Source organism: Papaver somniferum, chromosome 6 (assembly GCF_003573695.1).
Source record: "Papaver somniferum cultivar HN1 chromosome 6, ASM357369v1, whole genome shotgun sequence".
In the NCBI taxonomy this organism is placed as follows: domain Eukaryota; kingdom Viridiplantae; phylum Streptophyta; class Magnoliopsida; order Ranunculales; family Papaveraceae; genus Papaver; species Papaver somniferum.
Genome location: NC_039363.1, coordinates 175,271,668 through 175,290,877, shown reverse-complemented (window position 1 = coordinate 175,290,877; position 19,210 = coordinate 175,271,668). Strand labels below are relative to the sequence as shown.

Below are 19,210 nucleotides of genomic sequence, written 5' to 3'. Positions count from 1 at the left end.
AAGCGAATGGCGCGATGCTTTGGTTGAGAGAAAAATCTATGTCAATCAAGTCTGCAGCAACGTAACCATATTCATGGCGCAAAGTACGCGGATCAACCGAAACCGGCTTACCAATCCCTCTTGCCATCCTAAAAATCGATTCTTCATCCCAAAACTCCATTGGCAAAGCCGTGAATCGAACCCAAACTGCAGCTCTAGTAATTTTATCTTTTCCAGGATCAAACATAGGCGTCCATGGATAAATTTTTAGTTGTTGGATTCCAGTTGCAGATTTAACCTTCCACGGACCATCGTAGCTTACACGTTTTCGATCATCCTCATTATCTAGCTTAATAACAAAGTATCCCTTCTTCCATGGAATAAATTGGACCGATCCAGATAGCTTCCATTGATTCAATAGTTCTCTTTTCACATCTTCAAATTTTAGGGTTCTGAAAAACACCAAACGACCAACCAAACTAAATCACCACACAGCCTTAATCCGTGCATGGGTCTCTCGCGGGATCTTAATCAAAACATCATTATTTGTTGTAGAACGAATTGGAGGATGAGATAGTGTTTCAGCATCAATTCTTGATAAAACATGAGTCTTCTCCTTAATATAGACGCATAAGATCCACCTTGATTTCCATCTTCATGCGATTTCCTAAACGAGCCGGGATTTCCATCTTCAATCCTAGACGCGCTATGATTGCCGGTCTCCAACTGATTCCTTAACGCGTTAGGGTTTTGTTCTTCGTGCTTCTTCCCAAAATCGGATGAATTAGGGTTCATAGCATAAGGGTTTGCGGGGTGATTCCTAGGGATATAGATACTTTTTGTTCCTGATTGATTCCATATCCTTTTGGATATATTATCCTATTGCTAAAAACTGGCGGATTATTATCTTGATTTTGCGCCATTAGAGCGCAATATCAAAAGAAACTTAAAAAACGCAAAGAGAAAAGAGGGGGAGAAAAAAGCGGAGCTACACCACGTGAAACCCTAGAGTTTTCGCTTTTTTTTTTTTGTAGAAATGCAAATAAGACATATATAGGGAGGGTATGTTGACTGAAACTGAAAATGTGGGAAATGTTCCAATACTCCATGGAAGCGAATGGTGTTGCATTTACCTAAGATTTGAAGTTATATTTTGGTTGAACCAACACGAAATCGTAGCATGGATAGCGGCTTAGCCGGTGATGCACAATGATTGTGCGTCATGGATAGCGGCTAAGCCGGTGTTGCACAATGATTGTGCGGCATGGATAGCGGCTTAGCAGGTGATGCACAATGATTGTGCGGCATGGATAGCGGCTTAGCAGGTGATGCACAATGATTGTGTGGCATGGATAGAGGCTTATCCGGTGTTGCACAATGATTGTGCGGCATGGATAGAAGCTTAGCCGGTGATGCATAATTATTGTGCGGCATGGATAGCGGCTTAGCCGGTGATGCACAATGATTGTGCGGCATGGATAGCGGCTTATCCGGTGTTGCACATTGATTACGCGGCGTGGATAGAGGCTTAGACGGTGATGCACAATGATTGTGCGGCATGGACAACGTCTTAGCAGGTGATGCACAATGATTGTGCGGCATGGATAGCGGCTTAGCCGGTGATGCAAAATGATTGTGCGACATGGATAGAGGCTTAGCCGGTGTTGCACAATGATTGCGCGGATGGATAGCGGCTTAGACGGTGATGCACAATGATGGTGCGGCATGGACAACGGTTTAGAAGGTGATGCACAATGATTGTGCATCATTTGGCAAGGCCGCTGCAAAATGTGGCTTTGGACCTGGTGAATGTTTTTTCCTCTCCTATTCTTTTTTTGTAGAAATGTAAATAAGACATATATAGGGAGGGTATGTTGGGTGAAACTGAAAATGTGGGAAATGTTCCAATACTCCATGGAAGCGAATGGCGATGCATTTACCCAAGATTTGAAGCTATATTTTGGTTGAACCAACTCGAATTCGTAGCACGGATTGCGGCTTAGCCGGTGATGCACAATGATTGTGCGGCATGGATGGCGGCTTAGGCGGTGATGCACAATGATTGTGTGGCATGGATAGCGGCTTAGCCGGTGTTGCACAAGGATTGTGCGGCATGGATAGCGGCTAAGCCGGTGATGTACAATGATTGTGCGTCAAGGATAGCGGCTTAGCCGGTGATGCACAATGATTGTGCGGCATGGATAGCGGCTTAGCCGGTGATGCAAAATGATTGTGTGGCATGGATAGCGGCTTAGCCGGTGATGCACAATGATTGTGCGACATGGATAGCGGCTTAGCCGGTATTGCACAATGATTGCGCGGCATGGATAGCGGCTTAGCCGGTGATGCACAATGATTGTGCGGCATGGACAGCGGCTTAGCAGGTGATGCACAATGATTGTGCGGCATGGATAGCGGCTTAGACGGTGATGCACAATGATTGTGCGGCATGGATAGAGGCTTAGCAAGTGTTGCACAATGATTGCGCGGCATGGATAGCGGCTTAGCCGGTGATGCACAATGATTGTGCGGCATGGACAACGGCTTAGCAGGTGATGCACAATGATTGTGAAGCATTTGGCAAGGCCGCTGCAAAATGTGACTTTGGACCTGGTGAATATTTTTTCCTCTCCTATTCTATTTTGTAGAAATGCAAATAAGACATATATAAGGAGGGTATGTTGGGTGAAACTGAAAATGTGGGAAATGCTCCAATACTCCATGGAAGCGAATGGCGATGCATTTACCCAAGATTTGAAGCTATATTTTGGTTGAACCAACTCGAAATCGTAGCATGGATATCGGCTTAGCCGGTGATGCACAATGATTGTGTGGCATGGATAGCGGCTTAGCCGGTGATGCACAATGATTTTAGGCATGGATAGCGGCTAAGCCGGTGATGCACAATGATTGTGTGGCATGGATAGCGGCTTAGCCGGTGTTGCACAATGATTGTGCGACATGGATAGAGGCTTAGCCGGTGATGCACAATGATTGTGCGGCATGGATAACGGCTTAGCCGGTGATGCACAATGATTGTGCGGCATGGATAGCGGCTTATCCGGTGTTGCACATTGATTGCGCGGCATGGATAGAGGCTTAGGCGGTGATGCACAATGATTGTGTGGCATGGATAGCGGCTTAGCCGGTGTTGCACAATGATTGTGTGGCATGGATAGCGGCTAAGACGGTGATGCACAATGATTGTGCGGCATGGATAGCGGCTTATCCAGTGATGCACAATGATTGTGCGGCATGGATAGAGGCTTAGCCGATGATGCACAATGATTTCGCGGCATGGATAGCGGCTTAGCCGGTGATGCACAATGATTGTGCGGCATGGATAGCGGCTTAGCCGGTGTTGCACAATGACTGCGCGGCATGGACAGCGTCTTAGCCGGTGATGCACAATGATTGTGCGGCATGGACAACGTCTTAGAAGGTGATGCAAAATGATTGCGCGGCATGGATAGCGGCTTATCCGGTGTTGCAAAATGATTGTGTGGCATGGATAGAGGCTAAGCCGGTGATGCACAATGATTGTGCGACATGGATAGCGGCTTAGCCGCTGATGCACAATGATTGTGCGGCATGGATAGCGGCTTATCCGGTGTTTGCATAATGATTGTGCGACATGGATAGCGGCTTAGCCGGTGATGCACAATGATTGTGCGGCATGGATAGCGGCTTCGCCGGTGATGCACAATGATTATGCAGCATTTGGCAAGGCCGCTGCAAAATGTGGCTTTGGACCTGGTGAATGTTTTTTCCTCTCCTATTCTTTTTTGTAGAAATGCAATTTTTTTTACTCGGTCAATAAGATTAAAAAAAGAAAAAGGAGGAAAAAGGTACAGGGGAGGAACTTGCAAGAAGGAAGCCAAAAGGAAACCCTCAAGAAGAACCTAATGGAAGCGAAAATAAGCAAATCCAGGCCATTCTATAGACAGAATGAAACCTGGCCTACCCTCATAAAACTCACAAGTATCTTCAGCTAGCAAACATGCTTGCTTGGACAAGGAATCAGCAGCAAAATTAGCCTCCCTGAACGAGTGAACATAACGAATGGTATCATAAAAACTCCTAGCCATTATCCACTTCTTTTGAAGCTGCCAAGGAAATGCACCATTTTGACAAGCTTGCAGGAAACTCTTTGAATCAGACAGAATGCATATCTTCCGTACATCATGCCATAGATGATAGCACACACTTCCGCGATAAAATTGGTCTGCCAGCCCAGGCCAACACAAATGGCACCAAGAACAGCAGAATTAGCGTCACGAACAATTACTCCAGGTTCAGCCTGCCCCGGATTCCCAAGAGACGCACCATCGCAACAAATCATAATCTCGTTAGGCAAAGGAGGATACCAACTAACCTCTATCGGACGAGAAATCTTGCAAGATCTATGTTGTACCTTGAAGTTATTTAGGATAAGCAAGTCATCCACTGTATTATATATATGACCCTTCATTCTAATTGAGTTATCTCAGATTACCTGATAGACTCTACACTTAAAGCCAATCCAATTAGCAACATCATTCTCAAAATAGATCTTATTACGCAACTTCCAAAGCTCAGTGACAACAACAAGATTTTCTACAAGCCATAAATCCTTCACCATTCTGCTACGGCCCTTAGCTGACTTGTAAGAAACTAGCAAATCCTCCGCCGACTTCAAAACAAAAATGCTGGAAAGCCAACCCCAAATACGTTTGGAAAATTTGCAATGCCAAGTTATATGGCTCAAAGACTCTCCATTTCTTCTACACAGACGACACATTGAAGGCATGCTCATGCCAGTCTTTTTGATGACATTATCATCACTTGCACAGCAATAATTAACCCAAATCTTCCAATATTGAACGCTCAAAGTAGGATGAACCACCTTCCTCGATAACAAAGCATCAGTGGGATGAACATCAGCACCAGCTTTGAGAGCAGCTTTGGCAGACTTAACAGAGAAAATACCCTTCTTATCCAAGTCTCATATCTTATAATCTTCACCACCAGCAATAACTGGTAAGTTATCTATATCAATGTTGCAACGAATCATCAGATTTATAGTATTTGGAGGAATACACCAAGCATCATCAATGATAATATCACTAACTCTCGAATTGAAATCTGCCGGACCCTTAGAAGAGATTCCAAGTCTCTTAGCAATCGAAAAATCACCACAACAATTGTCAAAGAAAAGAGAAGTGGAAGCTCCATCACCTATTATAGCTCTCGTGTGCTTCTGCACAAAATTGTAAACAAGACGAATTCCTGGAAATATCGAAGAACCCAGCTTGTAATCAATCAGATTACCATTATTCTTAAGATACTTCGCTCTCAAGAATCTGGCCCAAGTCTTATCTGAGTGCCTAATAGAAATCCACAGTTTCATCAACATAGCTTTGTTAACATACAACATCCTCGAATACCAAGACCTCCTTCACGCCTTGAACAACAAAGGCTATCATAAAGAACAGTAAAGTTTTTATGCTTCTCCGCATCACCAGACCAAAGAAAGTTTCTAATGGCCCGTTCCACCTTTTTAATGATAGAACATGGATATTTATAGATAGCCATTGAGTGGATAACATAGCTAGAAATCACTGATTTGATTAGCACCAACCTTGCCTGAAAAGAAAGAAGCTTGCCCTTCCAACCAGCAAACTTGTCCATAATCTTCTCAACAACTTTCCGAACATGTATATGTCTCATAATGCTAGGCTTCATTGAATACCAAGGTATTTATCCTGGAAAAACACCCTCTCCATCCCCAAAAAATTTGAGATAGCCCGAGCTCTAGAGTTTGAACCACCCCCAAAATAAAATTGACACATTGGCCCGAAGCTTTTTGATACATATCCAGGAGATTCAAAAGAGATTGAAGACTTTGAAGATATCTTAGAAAGATTACGTCTTGCAAACAACTTAGAAAGATTACGACTTAAGATATCTTCAATAAGCACAAATATCAAAGGGGAAAGCGGATCCCCTTGTCTCAATCCTCGAGAGATACTGAAAAAACCTTCGAGACTTCCATTAACCATGACAGAAATCCTAGCAGAGTGAAGGATACTATTGATCAACCCACACCAAGTATCAGAAAATCCATACTAACGAAATACCTCTTCAATAAACTTCCAACTTACAGTGTCAAAGGCCTGAGCTATGTCTAGCTTGAGGCCAACATTGCCAAACTTCTTATTCGCATTGATCTCATTGATCAACTCCGAGGCCAAAGTTACATTCTCATGAATATTCCTACCCTTCATAAACGCCACTTGTTCTTCAGAAATTAACTTGTTCAAAACCATTCCAAGACGTGTAGCCATGATCTTAGTAATGATTTTGAAGAAAAAATTACTTAGACCAATTGGTCTAAGGTCTTTTATAGCATCAGACTTACCATTCTTAGGAATGAGCACAATGAAACTAGAATTTATGCCATTTGGAATCCTCCGCAACGTCCAACAATTAACAATCGTATTAAAAAGATCATCAGCAATTATATCCCAACAAGTTATATAGAAAAAACCTGAGAACCCATCAGGTCCAGGCGCAAAATCCTCCCCCAAATCAAAAACAACTTCTTTGATCTCCTCCAAAGTAGGAACATAATCCATTAGAGTACTTTCGGAAGTCGAAATACTCTCATGATTAATGTCAAAAAGCTTTGGATCTATATCAACCTCGCCACCATTGAACTTATCCTTGTAGTGATTGACAATGAAGTCCTTAATGTCATCCTTCAAAGACAAAGAAACGTTAGTAGAAATCTTGAGCTCCGAGATTGTGTTTTGGCTCCTCCTCATGTGAATGCTATTATGAAAAAAGCGAGTATTCTGATCACCATCCTCCAGCCAGGTAATACGCGACTTCATCCTAATCATAGTAGCAAATTCCTTCCGCACCTCCTCAACAGCAGCCTTAGCATCCGCAACTTTAGTGAACTGCACCATCAGCTGGGTCATAATCTAGCAGATCACTCTCAGACTCAAGCTTCAGCTCAGCCTGTTTCAGACGAAACTCTAACTCACCATACACCGTTCTATTCCAAACTTTCAGAGCCTCCTTCAACCTTTTCAACTTACTGGAAAAAACAAAAGGGGGAGCACCAGCAAGATGCATCCTCCAATTCTCCTCCACCAGTCTCTTAAAGTCCGGGTGAGTCAACCACATCTTCTGGATTCTAAAAGGAGCTCTAGGCGGTCTTGAGTTCTCAAAATAGAAACCAAAAAGAGGAGAGTGATCCGAGCAAAACCTAACCAAAGCTTTGCAACGCCAGTTCTCATATTTGAACATCCACGCATCATTCACAACAACTCTATCATGCTTAGAGACAATTCTGCGCAAACCACTACGACAATTAGACCAAGTATACTTTTTACCGATGGCATCCGCCTCCACCAGGCGATTATCAGAGATCCAATTTCGGAATTCCGAGATGTAAATCTTTTTAGTTGGGATACCACCCTTCTTCTCCTCAAGAAGCGAAACACATTTAAAATCTCCCAACACCAACCAAGGAAGAGAAATAGAACCCAGCCCCAACTGGCACCAAAGAGTTCTCCTAACAACCGGATCAAAAGAAGCATGCACAGCCGAAATAAAACTACCATCAACCTCAAAAGTAATAGCTTGTTTAGAAGAAGAGCAAACAGAAGGCCTTGAAAGAGATGATCTCCACAAAACCCAAATATTACCCTTGTCACCACCTCCCTCATTTGTAGTCACATCCTCACAAAAATCAAACAAGCGAAGAGACCTGACAAAACGAGTATTGCAGCGAACCAACGGCTCAGCAATACAAATGATGTCAGGATTATGCAAGTGATACAACTCCTTAAACTTGGCCTTTGCACCATCCTTGGCCAAGCCTCGAGCATTCCAATAGAAAACACGCATTATATAACCCTATCTTTAGAAGGGTCTGCCGAACGCTTTGCATTATCCTTACGAGATAAACTACGACCATGTCTTACCACCTTCTCAGTATCTTCAGCAGACTTTGAAGGCTTCTTAGAGATTGGCTTCCTAGCAACCGCCTTCGGCCCCTTCTTTGCAGCATCAAATTTCTTCTTCTTGGCTTGCTCTTTCTTTAAGAGTTCTTCCTCATCCATGGCTGCAATCCAATCCAACTTGTCAGTTTCTTTCCGCACCGCATCAGTAGTACTTGTAGACAGAGAACTTGGCTGAGACCCCATATTTGTATCAACTACTTCATCATCCACTTCAGTGCCGAGATCAAACCTATTCGAAGTCTCAAGAGGCTCCAGATATTTGGCTGGCGAAACACTTCGTGCAGTTTTAGTTGGAGAACTGAAACCATCCTCATCATCCGTCTCCACAAGAGGAGAATCATCAGTGACAACATTCACAACGGGATTAACAGCAGGTTGCAATTCCACAATATCAGTTTCAGCTCTATTGTTCCTTTCAATAATCAATTTCCTAGCATTATGAAGCTTGACAAGAGCCATCTCTTGCTCAATCTTAGCGAAATCAGCCGTTTTTGCCAGTTCATCTGCCCTTCTCCTTTGTTCATCATAGTGGCTATAAAGTTCTAACTCTTCCCTATCAAGATCCGTTCTCATTGATGTAGTATCATCATTTTCCTTCTCAGCCATAACATAGTCATTGTTGCTTAGAATAGGCACCTGCACATTCTTACCATCAACAAACTCCAAGTCCGCGACTACTCGATTCTCAGCTGTAGAAGTAGCAACTGAGTTATCAAAGTGTGTATGTTTTCCCAAATGGAACCTCAGCAATTGGTCTTTGTTCACCAATGGCTTGCTTAAATTTGCATTCCACTACAGGGATATCCTCTTCCACTGCTGGACTATTTTCTTCCACTACTGGATTAATTTCTTCCACTGCTGGACAAGGCTCCACAGCAGGGTTAGCCTCGTCGTTCTTTTTGTAAATATTATTCTTCCAGAAGTTCTTGAGCTCATCCATCTCCTTGTTCAATAGAACACGCTTGGCAGGGTCTTTTTCAGCCTTATAACTTATCTCCAACTCCGCAAGCATCTTCGTTCTACACTTCTTCTCAATATGACCAATCGACTTGCAGTAATCACAAAAATCTGGCTTCTTGTATATCTCGTAATCAAGGTAAAAACCTTCTGGGAGATCCTCATCATCAACAACAAGGCAACCAAGCGGTTTTGAGAAATCAATATCAATTAACACCGCAACAAAATAACCATATTCATGCCTCAAAGTTCTCGGATCAACAGCTACTGTCTTACCCAGTCCACGAGCTATGCGAAACAATATTTCTTCATACCAATACTCCAAGTGAAGATGAGGAAAGCGCACCCAAACATCAACCCTAGTTATTTTCTCAGAGTCTAGATCAAACATGGGAGTCCATGGCATAACCTTCAATTGCTGGTCCTTTACCTTCCACGAACCATCATAACTAACTCTCTTCCGATCAGCTTCATTGAATAATTTGATGATGAAGTGACCTCTAAGCCATGGAATAAATTGAGCAGCCTCATCTAACATCCATTGATCAGACAGAATACATTTAACTTCATCAAACTTCAACCCTAGAGCTTTAAAATCCAGTCGGCCAACAAGGCTAAACCTCCAAACTTATTTTGAATGAACCATAACATCCTTAGGAATTTTGATCACAACCTCACCAGTTGATGTACGAGTTGGAGGATGAGACATAGATTTAGCATCAATACTAGAAAAAACGTGAGAGCTTTTCCTAACCATACTTGCATACGAACTGGCTTCCATTCCTGATTGGTTTCCTGTTTTTGTTCCACGAGGAAAGCTAGGGTTTCCCTTTTTTGGAACGTATTCCTGCCTTGGTGTTGAACGAGAACGTCCTCTATATTGATTCTGATTCTGATTATGATAAGAATTCCCATTATCACGAGGTTTGAAGTGAATATCCGGTGGTTTTGATTAATTCTGAGCCATGATTTAGGCTCAGAACAGAAGAAGAAAGGTGATCGTGAGCAAGAAACGTCTAAGAGAGAAAAAATTGGAGCTAACCCTAGTTTTTCCGTCCAAAGTCCTTTTTTTTTTAGAAATGCAATTTTTTTACTCGGTCAATAAAATAGAATAAAAAAGCGAATTGTACAGGATTAGTCTATATTAGCGCTAAGACAAAACGCTGCACGCTAAAAAGAACCTAATTAAAAACGATAGTAAACCTCTCCAGGACATTCAACAGATTGAATAAAACATGGCCTACCCTCATAAAACTCATAATGTTCCTCAGCCAACAAACAAGCTTGTTTGGCCGAGACATCCGCTGAAAAATTAGCCTCTCTGAACTATGAACAAAGCTAATATTATTGTAGAAAGCCTTCGCCATTCTCCACCTCTGCATTAGCTGTCATGGTAACTCATTTTTTTGCAGAGCAAACAGGAAACTCATCGAATCCGATCTGACACATAAATTTTTCACATTCCATCTTTGAGCAACGACCGCACCATAGATAACCGCACAAAGTTCAGCATAGAAATTGGTCTGCCAACCCAGACCAACGCAAAGAACTCCCAAAACTGCCGAGTTGGAATCACGAAAAACTACACCAGAACCAGCTTGGCCCGGATTTCCAAGTGAAGCACCATCACAACAAATCAAAAGCTCTCCAGTATTGGGCGGCGTCCAAGTAACTTCAATTGGGTCATATATAGGGAGGGTATGTTGGCTGAAATTGAAAATGTGGGAAATGTTCCAATACTCCATGGAAGCGAATGGCGATGAATTTACCCAAGATTTGAAGCTATATTTTGAATGAACCAACTCCAAATCGTAGCATGGATAGCCGCTTATCCGGTGATGCACAATGATTGTGCGTCATGGATAGCGGCTTAGCCGGTGATGCACAATGATTCTGTGGCATGGATAGCGGCTTATCCGGTGATGCACAATGATTGTGCGGCATGGATAGCGTCTTAGCCGGTGATGCACAATGATTTTCCGGCATGGATAGCGGCTTAGCAGGTGTTGCACAATGATAGTGCGGCATGGATAGCGGCTTAGCCGGTGTTGCACAATGATTGTGCGGCATGGATAGCGGCTTAGACGGTGATGCACAATGATTGTGCGGCATGGATAGCGGCTTAACAGGTGATGCACAATGATTGTGCAGCATTTGGCAAGGTTGCTGCAAAATGTGGCTTTGGACCTGGTGAGTGTTTTTTCCTCTCCTATTCTTTTTGTGGAAAGGAAAATAAGACATATATAGGGAGGGACGTTGGTTGAGAGAAAAATGCAAGGTTGCATTGCATTTTCTAAGGAATCGAATGGCGCTATGCTTTGGCATACTTTTATGCATGCCATATGCGACTTAGCAAATTAATTGGCATCACTGGCTAACAACCACGTGAGTATGTCCAAAGTCGGAGACCCATATTGCATCATCTAGCACGATGAAGATTCATTCCTTCAAGACGGTGCAACACGGTGAATCTTCATTTGGAAAGGTTGCTGCAAAATGTGGCTTTGGAGTTGGTGAATTTTTTTTCCTCTCATATTCTTTTTTGTAGAAATGCAAATAAGACATATATAGGGAGGGACGTTGGTTGAGAGAAAAATGCAAGGTTGCATTACATTTTCTAAGGGAAGCGAATGGCGCGATGCTTTGGCATGCTTTTATGCATGCCATATGCGACTTAGGAAATTAATTGGCATCACTGGCTAACAACCACGTGAGTAAGTCCAAAGCCGGAGACCCATATTGCATCATCTAGCACGATGAAGCTTCATTCCTTCAAGCCGGTGCAACACGGTGAAGCTTCATTTGGCGAGGCTGCTGCAAAATGTGGCTTTGGACTTGGTGAATGTTTTTTCCTCTCCTATTCATTTTTGTAGAAATGCAAATAAGACATATATAGGGAGGGACGTTGGTTGAGAGAAAAACGCAAGGTTGCATTGCATTTTCTGAGGGAAGCGAATGACGCGATGCTTTGGAATGCTTTTATGCATTCCATATGCGACTTAGCATAATTGGCATCACTGGCTAACAACCACGTGAGTAAGTCCAATGCCGGAGACCCATATAGCATCATCTAGCACGTTGAAGCTTCATTCCTTCAAGCCGGTGCAACACGATGAAGCTTCATTTGGAAAGGTTGCTGCAAAATGTGGCTTTGGACCTGGTGAATTTTTTTCCTCTCCTATTCGTTTTTGTAGAAATGCAAATAAGACATATATAGGGAGGGACGTTGGTAGAGAGAAAAATGCAAGGTTGCATTGCATTTTCTAAGGGAAGCGAATGGCGCGATGCTTTGGCATGCTTTTATGCATGCCAAATGCGACTTAGCAAATTAATTGGCATCACTGGCTAACAACCACGTGAGTAAGTCCAAAGTCGGAGACCCATATTGCATCATCTAGCACGATGAAGGTTCATTCCTTCAAGACGGTGCAACATGGTGAAGCTTCATTTGGCAAGGTTGCTGCAAAATGTGGCTTTGGAGTTGGTGAATGTTTTTTCCTCTCATATTCTTTTTTGTAGAAATGCAAATAAGACATATATAGGGAGGGATGTTGGTTGAGAGAAAAATGCAAGGTTGCATTACATTTTCTAAGGGAAGCGAATGGCGCGATGCTTTGGCATGCTTTTATGCATGCCATATGCGACTTAACAAATTAATTGGCATCACTGGCTAACAGCCACGTGAGTAAGTCCAAAGCCGGAGACCCATATTGCATCATCTAGCACGATGAAGCTTCATTCCTTCAAGCCGGTGCAACACGATGAAGCTTAATTTGGAAAGGTTGCTGCAAAATGTGGCTTTGGACCTGGTGAATTTTTTTCCTCTCCTATTCGTTTTTGTAGAAATGCAAATAAGACATATATAGGGAGGGACGTTGGTAGAGAGAAAAATGCAAGGTTGCATTTCATTTTCTAAGGGAAGCGAATGGCGCGATGCTTTGGCATGCTTTTATGCATGCCATATGCGACTTAGCAAATTAATTGGCATCACTGGCTAACATCCACGTGAGTAAGTCTAAAGCCGGAGACCCACATTGCATCATCTAGCACGATGAAGCTTCATTCCTTCAAGCCGGTGCAACACGGTGAAGCTTCATTTGGAAAGGCTGCTGCAAAATATGGCTTTGGACCTGGTGAATGTTTTTTCCTCTCCTATTCTTTTTTGTAGAAATGAAAATAAGACATATATAGGGAGGGACGTTGGTTGAGAGAAAAATGCAAGGTTGCATTGCATTTTCTAAGGGAAGCGAATGACGCGATTCTTTGGCATGCTTTTATGCATGTCATATGCGACTTAGCAAATTAATTGGCATCACTGGCTAACAACCACGTTAGTAATTACAATGCCGGAGACCCATATTGCATCATCTAGCACGATGAAGCTTCATTCCTTCAAGCCGGTGCAACACGGTGAAGCTTCATTTGGAAAGGCTGCTGCAAAATGTGGATTTGGACCTGGTGAATGTTTTTTCCTCTCCTATTCTTTTTTGTATAAATGCAATTTTTTTACTCGGTCAATAAGATTAAAAAAATAAAAAGGAGGAAAAAGGTACAGGGGAGGAACTTGCAAGAAGGAATCCAAAAGGAAACCCTCAAGAAGAACCTAATGGAAGCGAAAATAAACAACTCCAGGCCATTCTACAGACAGAATGAAACCTAGCCTACCCTCATAAAACTCATAAGTATCTTCACCTTGCAAACATGCTTGCTTGGCCAAGGAATAATCATCCAAATTAGCCTCCCTGAACGAGTGAACATAACGAATGGTATCATAAAAACTCCTAGCCGTTCTCCACTTCTGTTGAAGCTTCCAAGGCAACGCACCATTTTGAAAAGCTTGCATATCTTCCGTACCATACAACGCTTAGCCAACATCATGCAATAGATGATAGCACACACTTCCGCGATAAAATTGGTCTGCCAGCCCAGGCCAACACAAATAGCACCAATAACAGCAGAATTAGCGTCACGAACAATTACTCCAGCTCCAGCCTGCCCCGGATTCCCAAGAGACGCACCATCGAAACAAATCATAATCTCGTTAGGAAAAAGAGGAGACCAACTAACCTCTATCGGACGAGAAATCTTGCAAGATCTATGTTGCACGTTGAAGTAATTTAAGATACGAAAGTCATCCACCATATTATATATATGACCCTTCATTCTAATTGAGTTATCTCGGATTACCTGATAGACTCTACCCTTAAAGCTAAGCCAATTAACTACAACATCCTCAAAATAGATCTTATTACGCAACTTCCAAAGCTCAGTGACAACAACAAGATTTGCCACAATTCATAAATCCTTCATTATTCTGCTACGGCCCTTAGCTGACTTGTAGGAAACTAGAAAATACTCCGCCGGCTTCAAAACAAAAATGTTGGACAGCCAACCCCAAATACGTTTGGCAAATCTGCAATGCCAAATTATATGGCTCAAAGACTCGCCACTTCTTCTACACGGACGACACATTGAAGGCATGATCCTGCCAGTTTTTTAATGACATTATCATCACTTGCACAAAAATAATTAACCCAAATATTCCAATATTGAACGCTCAAAGTAGGATGAACCACCTTCCTCGAGAACAAAGCAGCAGTGGGATGAACATCAGCAACAACTTTGAGAGCAGCTTTGGCAGACTTAACAAAGAAAATACCCTTCTTATCCAAGTCCCATATCTTATAATCTTCACCACCAGCAATAACTGATAAGTTATCTATATCAATGTTGCAACGAATCATCAGATTTATAGTATTTGGAGGAATACACCAAGCACCATCAGTGATAATATCACTAACTCTCGAATTGAAATCTGCCGGACCCTTAGAAGAGATGCCAAGTCTCTTAGCAATCGAATCACCACACCAATTGTCAAAGAAAAGAGTAGTGGAAGCTCCATCACTTATTATAGCTCTCGTGTGCTTCTGTACAAAATTGTAAACAAAACGAATTCCTGGAAATACCGAAGAACCCAGCTTGTAATCAATCAGATTACCATTATTCTTAAGATACTTTTCTCTCAAGAATATGGCCCAAGTCTTATCTGAGTCCCTTATAGAAATCCACAGTTTCATCAACATAGCTTTGTTAACATCCAACAGCCTCGGAATACCAAGACCACCTTCACGCCTTGAACAACAAAGGTTATCATAAAGAACAGTAAAGTGTTTACGCTTCTCCGCATCACCAGACCAAAGAAAGTTTCTAATGGCCCGTTCCACCTTTTTAGTGATAGAACATGGCCATTTATAGACAGCCATTGAGTGGATAACATAACTAGAAATCACTGATTTGATTAGCACCAACCTTGCCTGAAAATAAAGAAGCTTGCCCTTCCAACCAGCAAACTTTTCCATAATCTTCTCAACAACTTGCCAGGCTTCAATTGAATACCAAGGTATTTATTCGGGAAAAACGCCCTCTCCATCCCTAAAAAATTTGAGATAGCCCGAGCTCTAGAGTTTGAACCACCCCCAAAATAAAACTTACTCTTAACAAAATTGACACATTGGCCCGAATCTTTTTGATACATATCCAAGAGATTCAAAAGAGATTGAAGACTTTGTAGATTACCTCTACAGAAAACGAGAATATCATCCGCAAAAAGAAGATGAGTTGGAGACACACCCTTCTTAATCACCATATGATGCATGCTACGTCTTGCAAACATATTATAAATATTACGACTTAAGATATCTTCAATAAGCACAAATATCAAAGGGGAAAGCGGATCCCCTTGTCTCAATCCTCGAGAGATACTGAAAAAACCTTCGGGACTTCCATTAACCATGACAGAAATCCTAGCAGAGATAAGAATACTATTGATAAACCCACACCAAGTATCAGAAAATCCATACTGACGAAATACCTCTTTAATAAACTTCCAACTCACAGTGTCAAAGGCCTGAGCTATGTCCAGCTTGAGGCCAACATTGCCAAACTTCCTATTCGCATTGATCTCATTGATCAACTCCGAGGACAAAGCTACAATCTCATGAATATTCATACCCTTAATAAACGCCACTTGTTCTTCAGAAATTAACTTGTTCAAAACCATTCCAAGACGCGTAGACATGATCTTAGTAATGATTTTGAAGAAAAAATTACTTAGACCAATTGGTCTAAAGTCTTTTATAGCATCAGACTTACCATTCTTACAAATGAGCATAATGAAACTAGATTCTATTCCATTTGGAATCCTCCGCAACGTCCAACAATTAACAATGACATTAAAAAGATCATCAGCAATTATATCCCAACAAGTTTTATATAAAAAACCTGAGAACCCATCAGGGACAGGCGCAGAATCCTCCCCCAAATCAAAAACAGCTTCTTTGATCTCCTCCAAAGTAGGCACAACATATATTAGAGTACTTTCAGAAGACGAAATACTCTCATGATTAACGTCAAAAAGCTTTGGATCTATATCAACCTCGCCACCATTGAACTTATCCTTGTAGTGATTGACAATGAAGTCCTTAATGTCATCCTGCAAAGACAAAGAAACGTTAGTAGAAATCTTGAGCTCCGATATTGTGTTTTGGCTCCTCCTCATGCGAATGCTATGATGAAAAGCGAGTATTCTGATCATCATCCTCCACCCAGGTAATACGCGACTTCATCCTAATCATAGCAACTTTAGTGAACTGCACCTCATGAGCTGGGTCATAATCTAGCAGATCACTCTCAGACTCAAGCTTTAGCTCAGCCTGTTTCAGACGAAACTCTAACTCACCATACACCGTTCTATTCCAAACTTTCATAGCCTCCTTCAACCTTTTCAACTTACTGGCAAAAACAAAAGGGGGAGCACCAGCAAGATGCAACCTCCAATCTCTTAAAGTCCGGGTGAGTCAACTACATCTTCTGGATTCTAAAAGGAGCTCTAGGCGGTATTGAGATCTCAAAAGAGAAACCGAAAAGAGGAGAGTGATCCGAGCAAAGCCTAGCCAAAGCTTCGCAACGCCAGTTCTCATATTTGAACATCCACGCATCATTCACAACAGCTCTATCATGCTTACAGACAATTCTGCGCAAACCACTACGACAATTAGACCAAGTATACTTCTTACCGATGGCATCAGCCTCCACCAGGCCAATATCAGAGATCAATTCCATAATTCCGAGATGTAAATCTCTTTAGTTGGGATACCACCCTTCGTCTCCTCAAGACGCAAAACACAGTTAAAATCTCCCAACACCAACCAAGGAAGAGAAATAGAACCCAGCCCCAACTGGCACCAAAGAGTTTTCCTAACAACCTGATCAAAAGAAGCATGCACAACCAAAATAAAACGACCATCAACCTCAAAAGTAATAGCTTGTTTAGAAGAAGAGCAAACAGAAGGCCTTGAAAGAGATGATCTCCACAAAACCCAAATATTACCCTTTTCACCACCTCCCTCATTGGTAATCACATCCTCACAAAAATCAATCAAGCGAAGAGACCTGACAAAACGAGTAGTGCAGCGAACCAACGGCTCAGCAATACAAATGATGTCATGATTGTGCAAGTGATATAACTCCTTCAACTTGTCCTTTGCACCATCCTTGTCCAAGCCTCGAGCATTCCAATAGAAAACACGCATTATATAACCCTCTCTTTAGAAGGTCTTTCCGAACCCTTTGCATTATCCTTACGAGATAAACTACGACCATGTCTTACCACCTGCTCAGTATCTTCAGCAGACTTTGAAGGATGCTTAGAGATTGGATTCCTCGCAACCGTCTTAGGCCCCTTCTTTGCAGCATCCGATTTCTTCTTCTTGGCTTGCTCTTTCTTTAAGCGTTCTTCCTCATCCATGGCTGCACTCCAATCTAACTTGTCAGTTTCTTTCCGCACCGCATCAGTAGTACTTGTAGACAGAGAACTTGGCTGAGACCCAATATTTGTATCAACTACTTCATCATCCACTTCAGTGCCGAGATCAAACCTAATAGAAGTCTCAAGAGGCTCCAGAGATTTGGCTGGCGAAACACTTCGTACAATTTTAGTTGGAGAACTGAAACCATCCTCATCTTCCGTCTCCACAAGAGGAGAATCATCAGTGGCAACATTCACAATGGGATTAACAGCAGGTTGCAAGTCCACAATATCATTTTCAGATCTATTGTTCCTTTCAATAATCAATTTCCTAGCTTTCTGAAGCTTGACAAGATCCATCTCTTGCTCAATCTTAGCGAAATCAGCCGCTTTTGCCAGTTCATCCGCCCTTCTCCTTTGTTCATCATAGTGTCTATAAAGTTCTAACTCTTCCCTATCAAGATGTGTTCTCATTGACGTAGCATCATCATCTTCCTCCTCATCCATAACATCGTCATTGTTGCTTAGATTAGGCACCTGCACATTCTCACCAACAACAAACTCCAAGTCCGCGACTACTCGATTCTCAACTGTAGAAGTAGCAACTGAGTTATCAAAGTGTGTATGTTTCCCCAAAAACGGAACCCCAGCAATTGGTCTTTTTTCAGCAATGGCTTGCTGAACTTTGCATTCCACTACAGGGATATCCTCCTCCACTGCTGGACTATTTTCTTCCACTACTGGATTAATTTCTTCCACTGCTGGACAAGGCTCCACAGCAGGGTTAGCCTCATCGTTCTTTTTGTAAATCTTCTTCTTCCAGAAGTTATTTAACACGCTTCTTAATATGACCAATCGACTTGCAGTAATCATACATCTCCTTGTTCTTCTTCCACTGCTGGACAACTCATACATCTCCTTGTTCAATAGAACACGCTTGGCAGGGTCTTTTTAAGCCTTATAACTTATCTTCAATTCCGCAAGAATCTTCGTTCTACACCTCTTCTCAATATGACCAATCGACTTGCAGTATTCACAAAAACCTGACTTCTTATATATCTCGTAATCAAGGTAAAAACCTTCCGGGAGATCCTCATCATCAGCAACAAGGTAACCAAGCGGTTTTGAGAAATCAATATCAATTAACACCGCAGCAAAATAACCATATTCATGCCTCAAATTTCTCGGATCAACAGCTACTGGCTTACCCAGTCCGCGAGCTATGTGAAACAATATTTCTTCATCCCAATACTCCAAGTGAAGAATAGGAAAGCGCACCCAAACAACATCCATAGTTATTGTTTCAAAGTCTGGATCAAACATGGGAGTCCATGGCATAACCTTCAATTTCTGGTCCTGTACCTTCCACGGACCATCATAACTAACTCTCTTCCGATCAGCTTCATTGAATAATTTGATGATGAAGTGACCTCTAAGCCACAAAATAAATTGA

The 19,210-nt window shown here is 42.1% G+C and overlaps 1 protein-coding gene across 1 annotated transcript; it reads right to left on the bottom strand.

The window, feature by feature from the left end:
• Positions 1-14,386: 14,386 nt before the first annotated feature.
• LOC113291859 lies at positions 14,387-17,542 on the bottom strand. The gene is made up of 4 exons (XM_026541346.1): positions 17,160-17,542; positions 16,607-16,742; positions 15,528-16,443; positions 14,387-15,333 (listed from the first exon to the last, which is right to left on the bottom strand). The coding sequence occupies exons 1-4, from the start codon at positions 17,540-17,542 to the stop codon at positions 14,387-14,389; spliced, it is 2,382 nt and encodes a 793-aa protein (XP_026397131.1).
• Positions 17,543-19,210: the final 1,668 nt, after the last annotated feature.

Excerpts from the sequence above, each read along its gene's own strand:
- LOC113291859 (XM_026541346.1), bottom strand. The coding sequence starts at position 17,542 with ATGCGTGTTTTCTATTGGAATGCTCGAGGCTTGGACAAGGATGGTGCA. Across the intron at positions 16,743-17,159 it reads GGTTCTATTTCTCTTCCTTG|TAAGTTGAAAAGGTTGAAGG; the intron begins GTTGGTGTTGGG and ends TGTTTTTGCCAG. Across the intron at positions 16,444-16,606 it reads ATTATGACCCAGCTCATGAG|GATGACATTAAGGACTTCAT; the intron begins GTGCAGTTCACT and ends TTGTCTTTGCAG.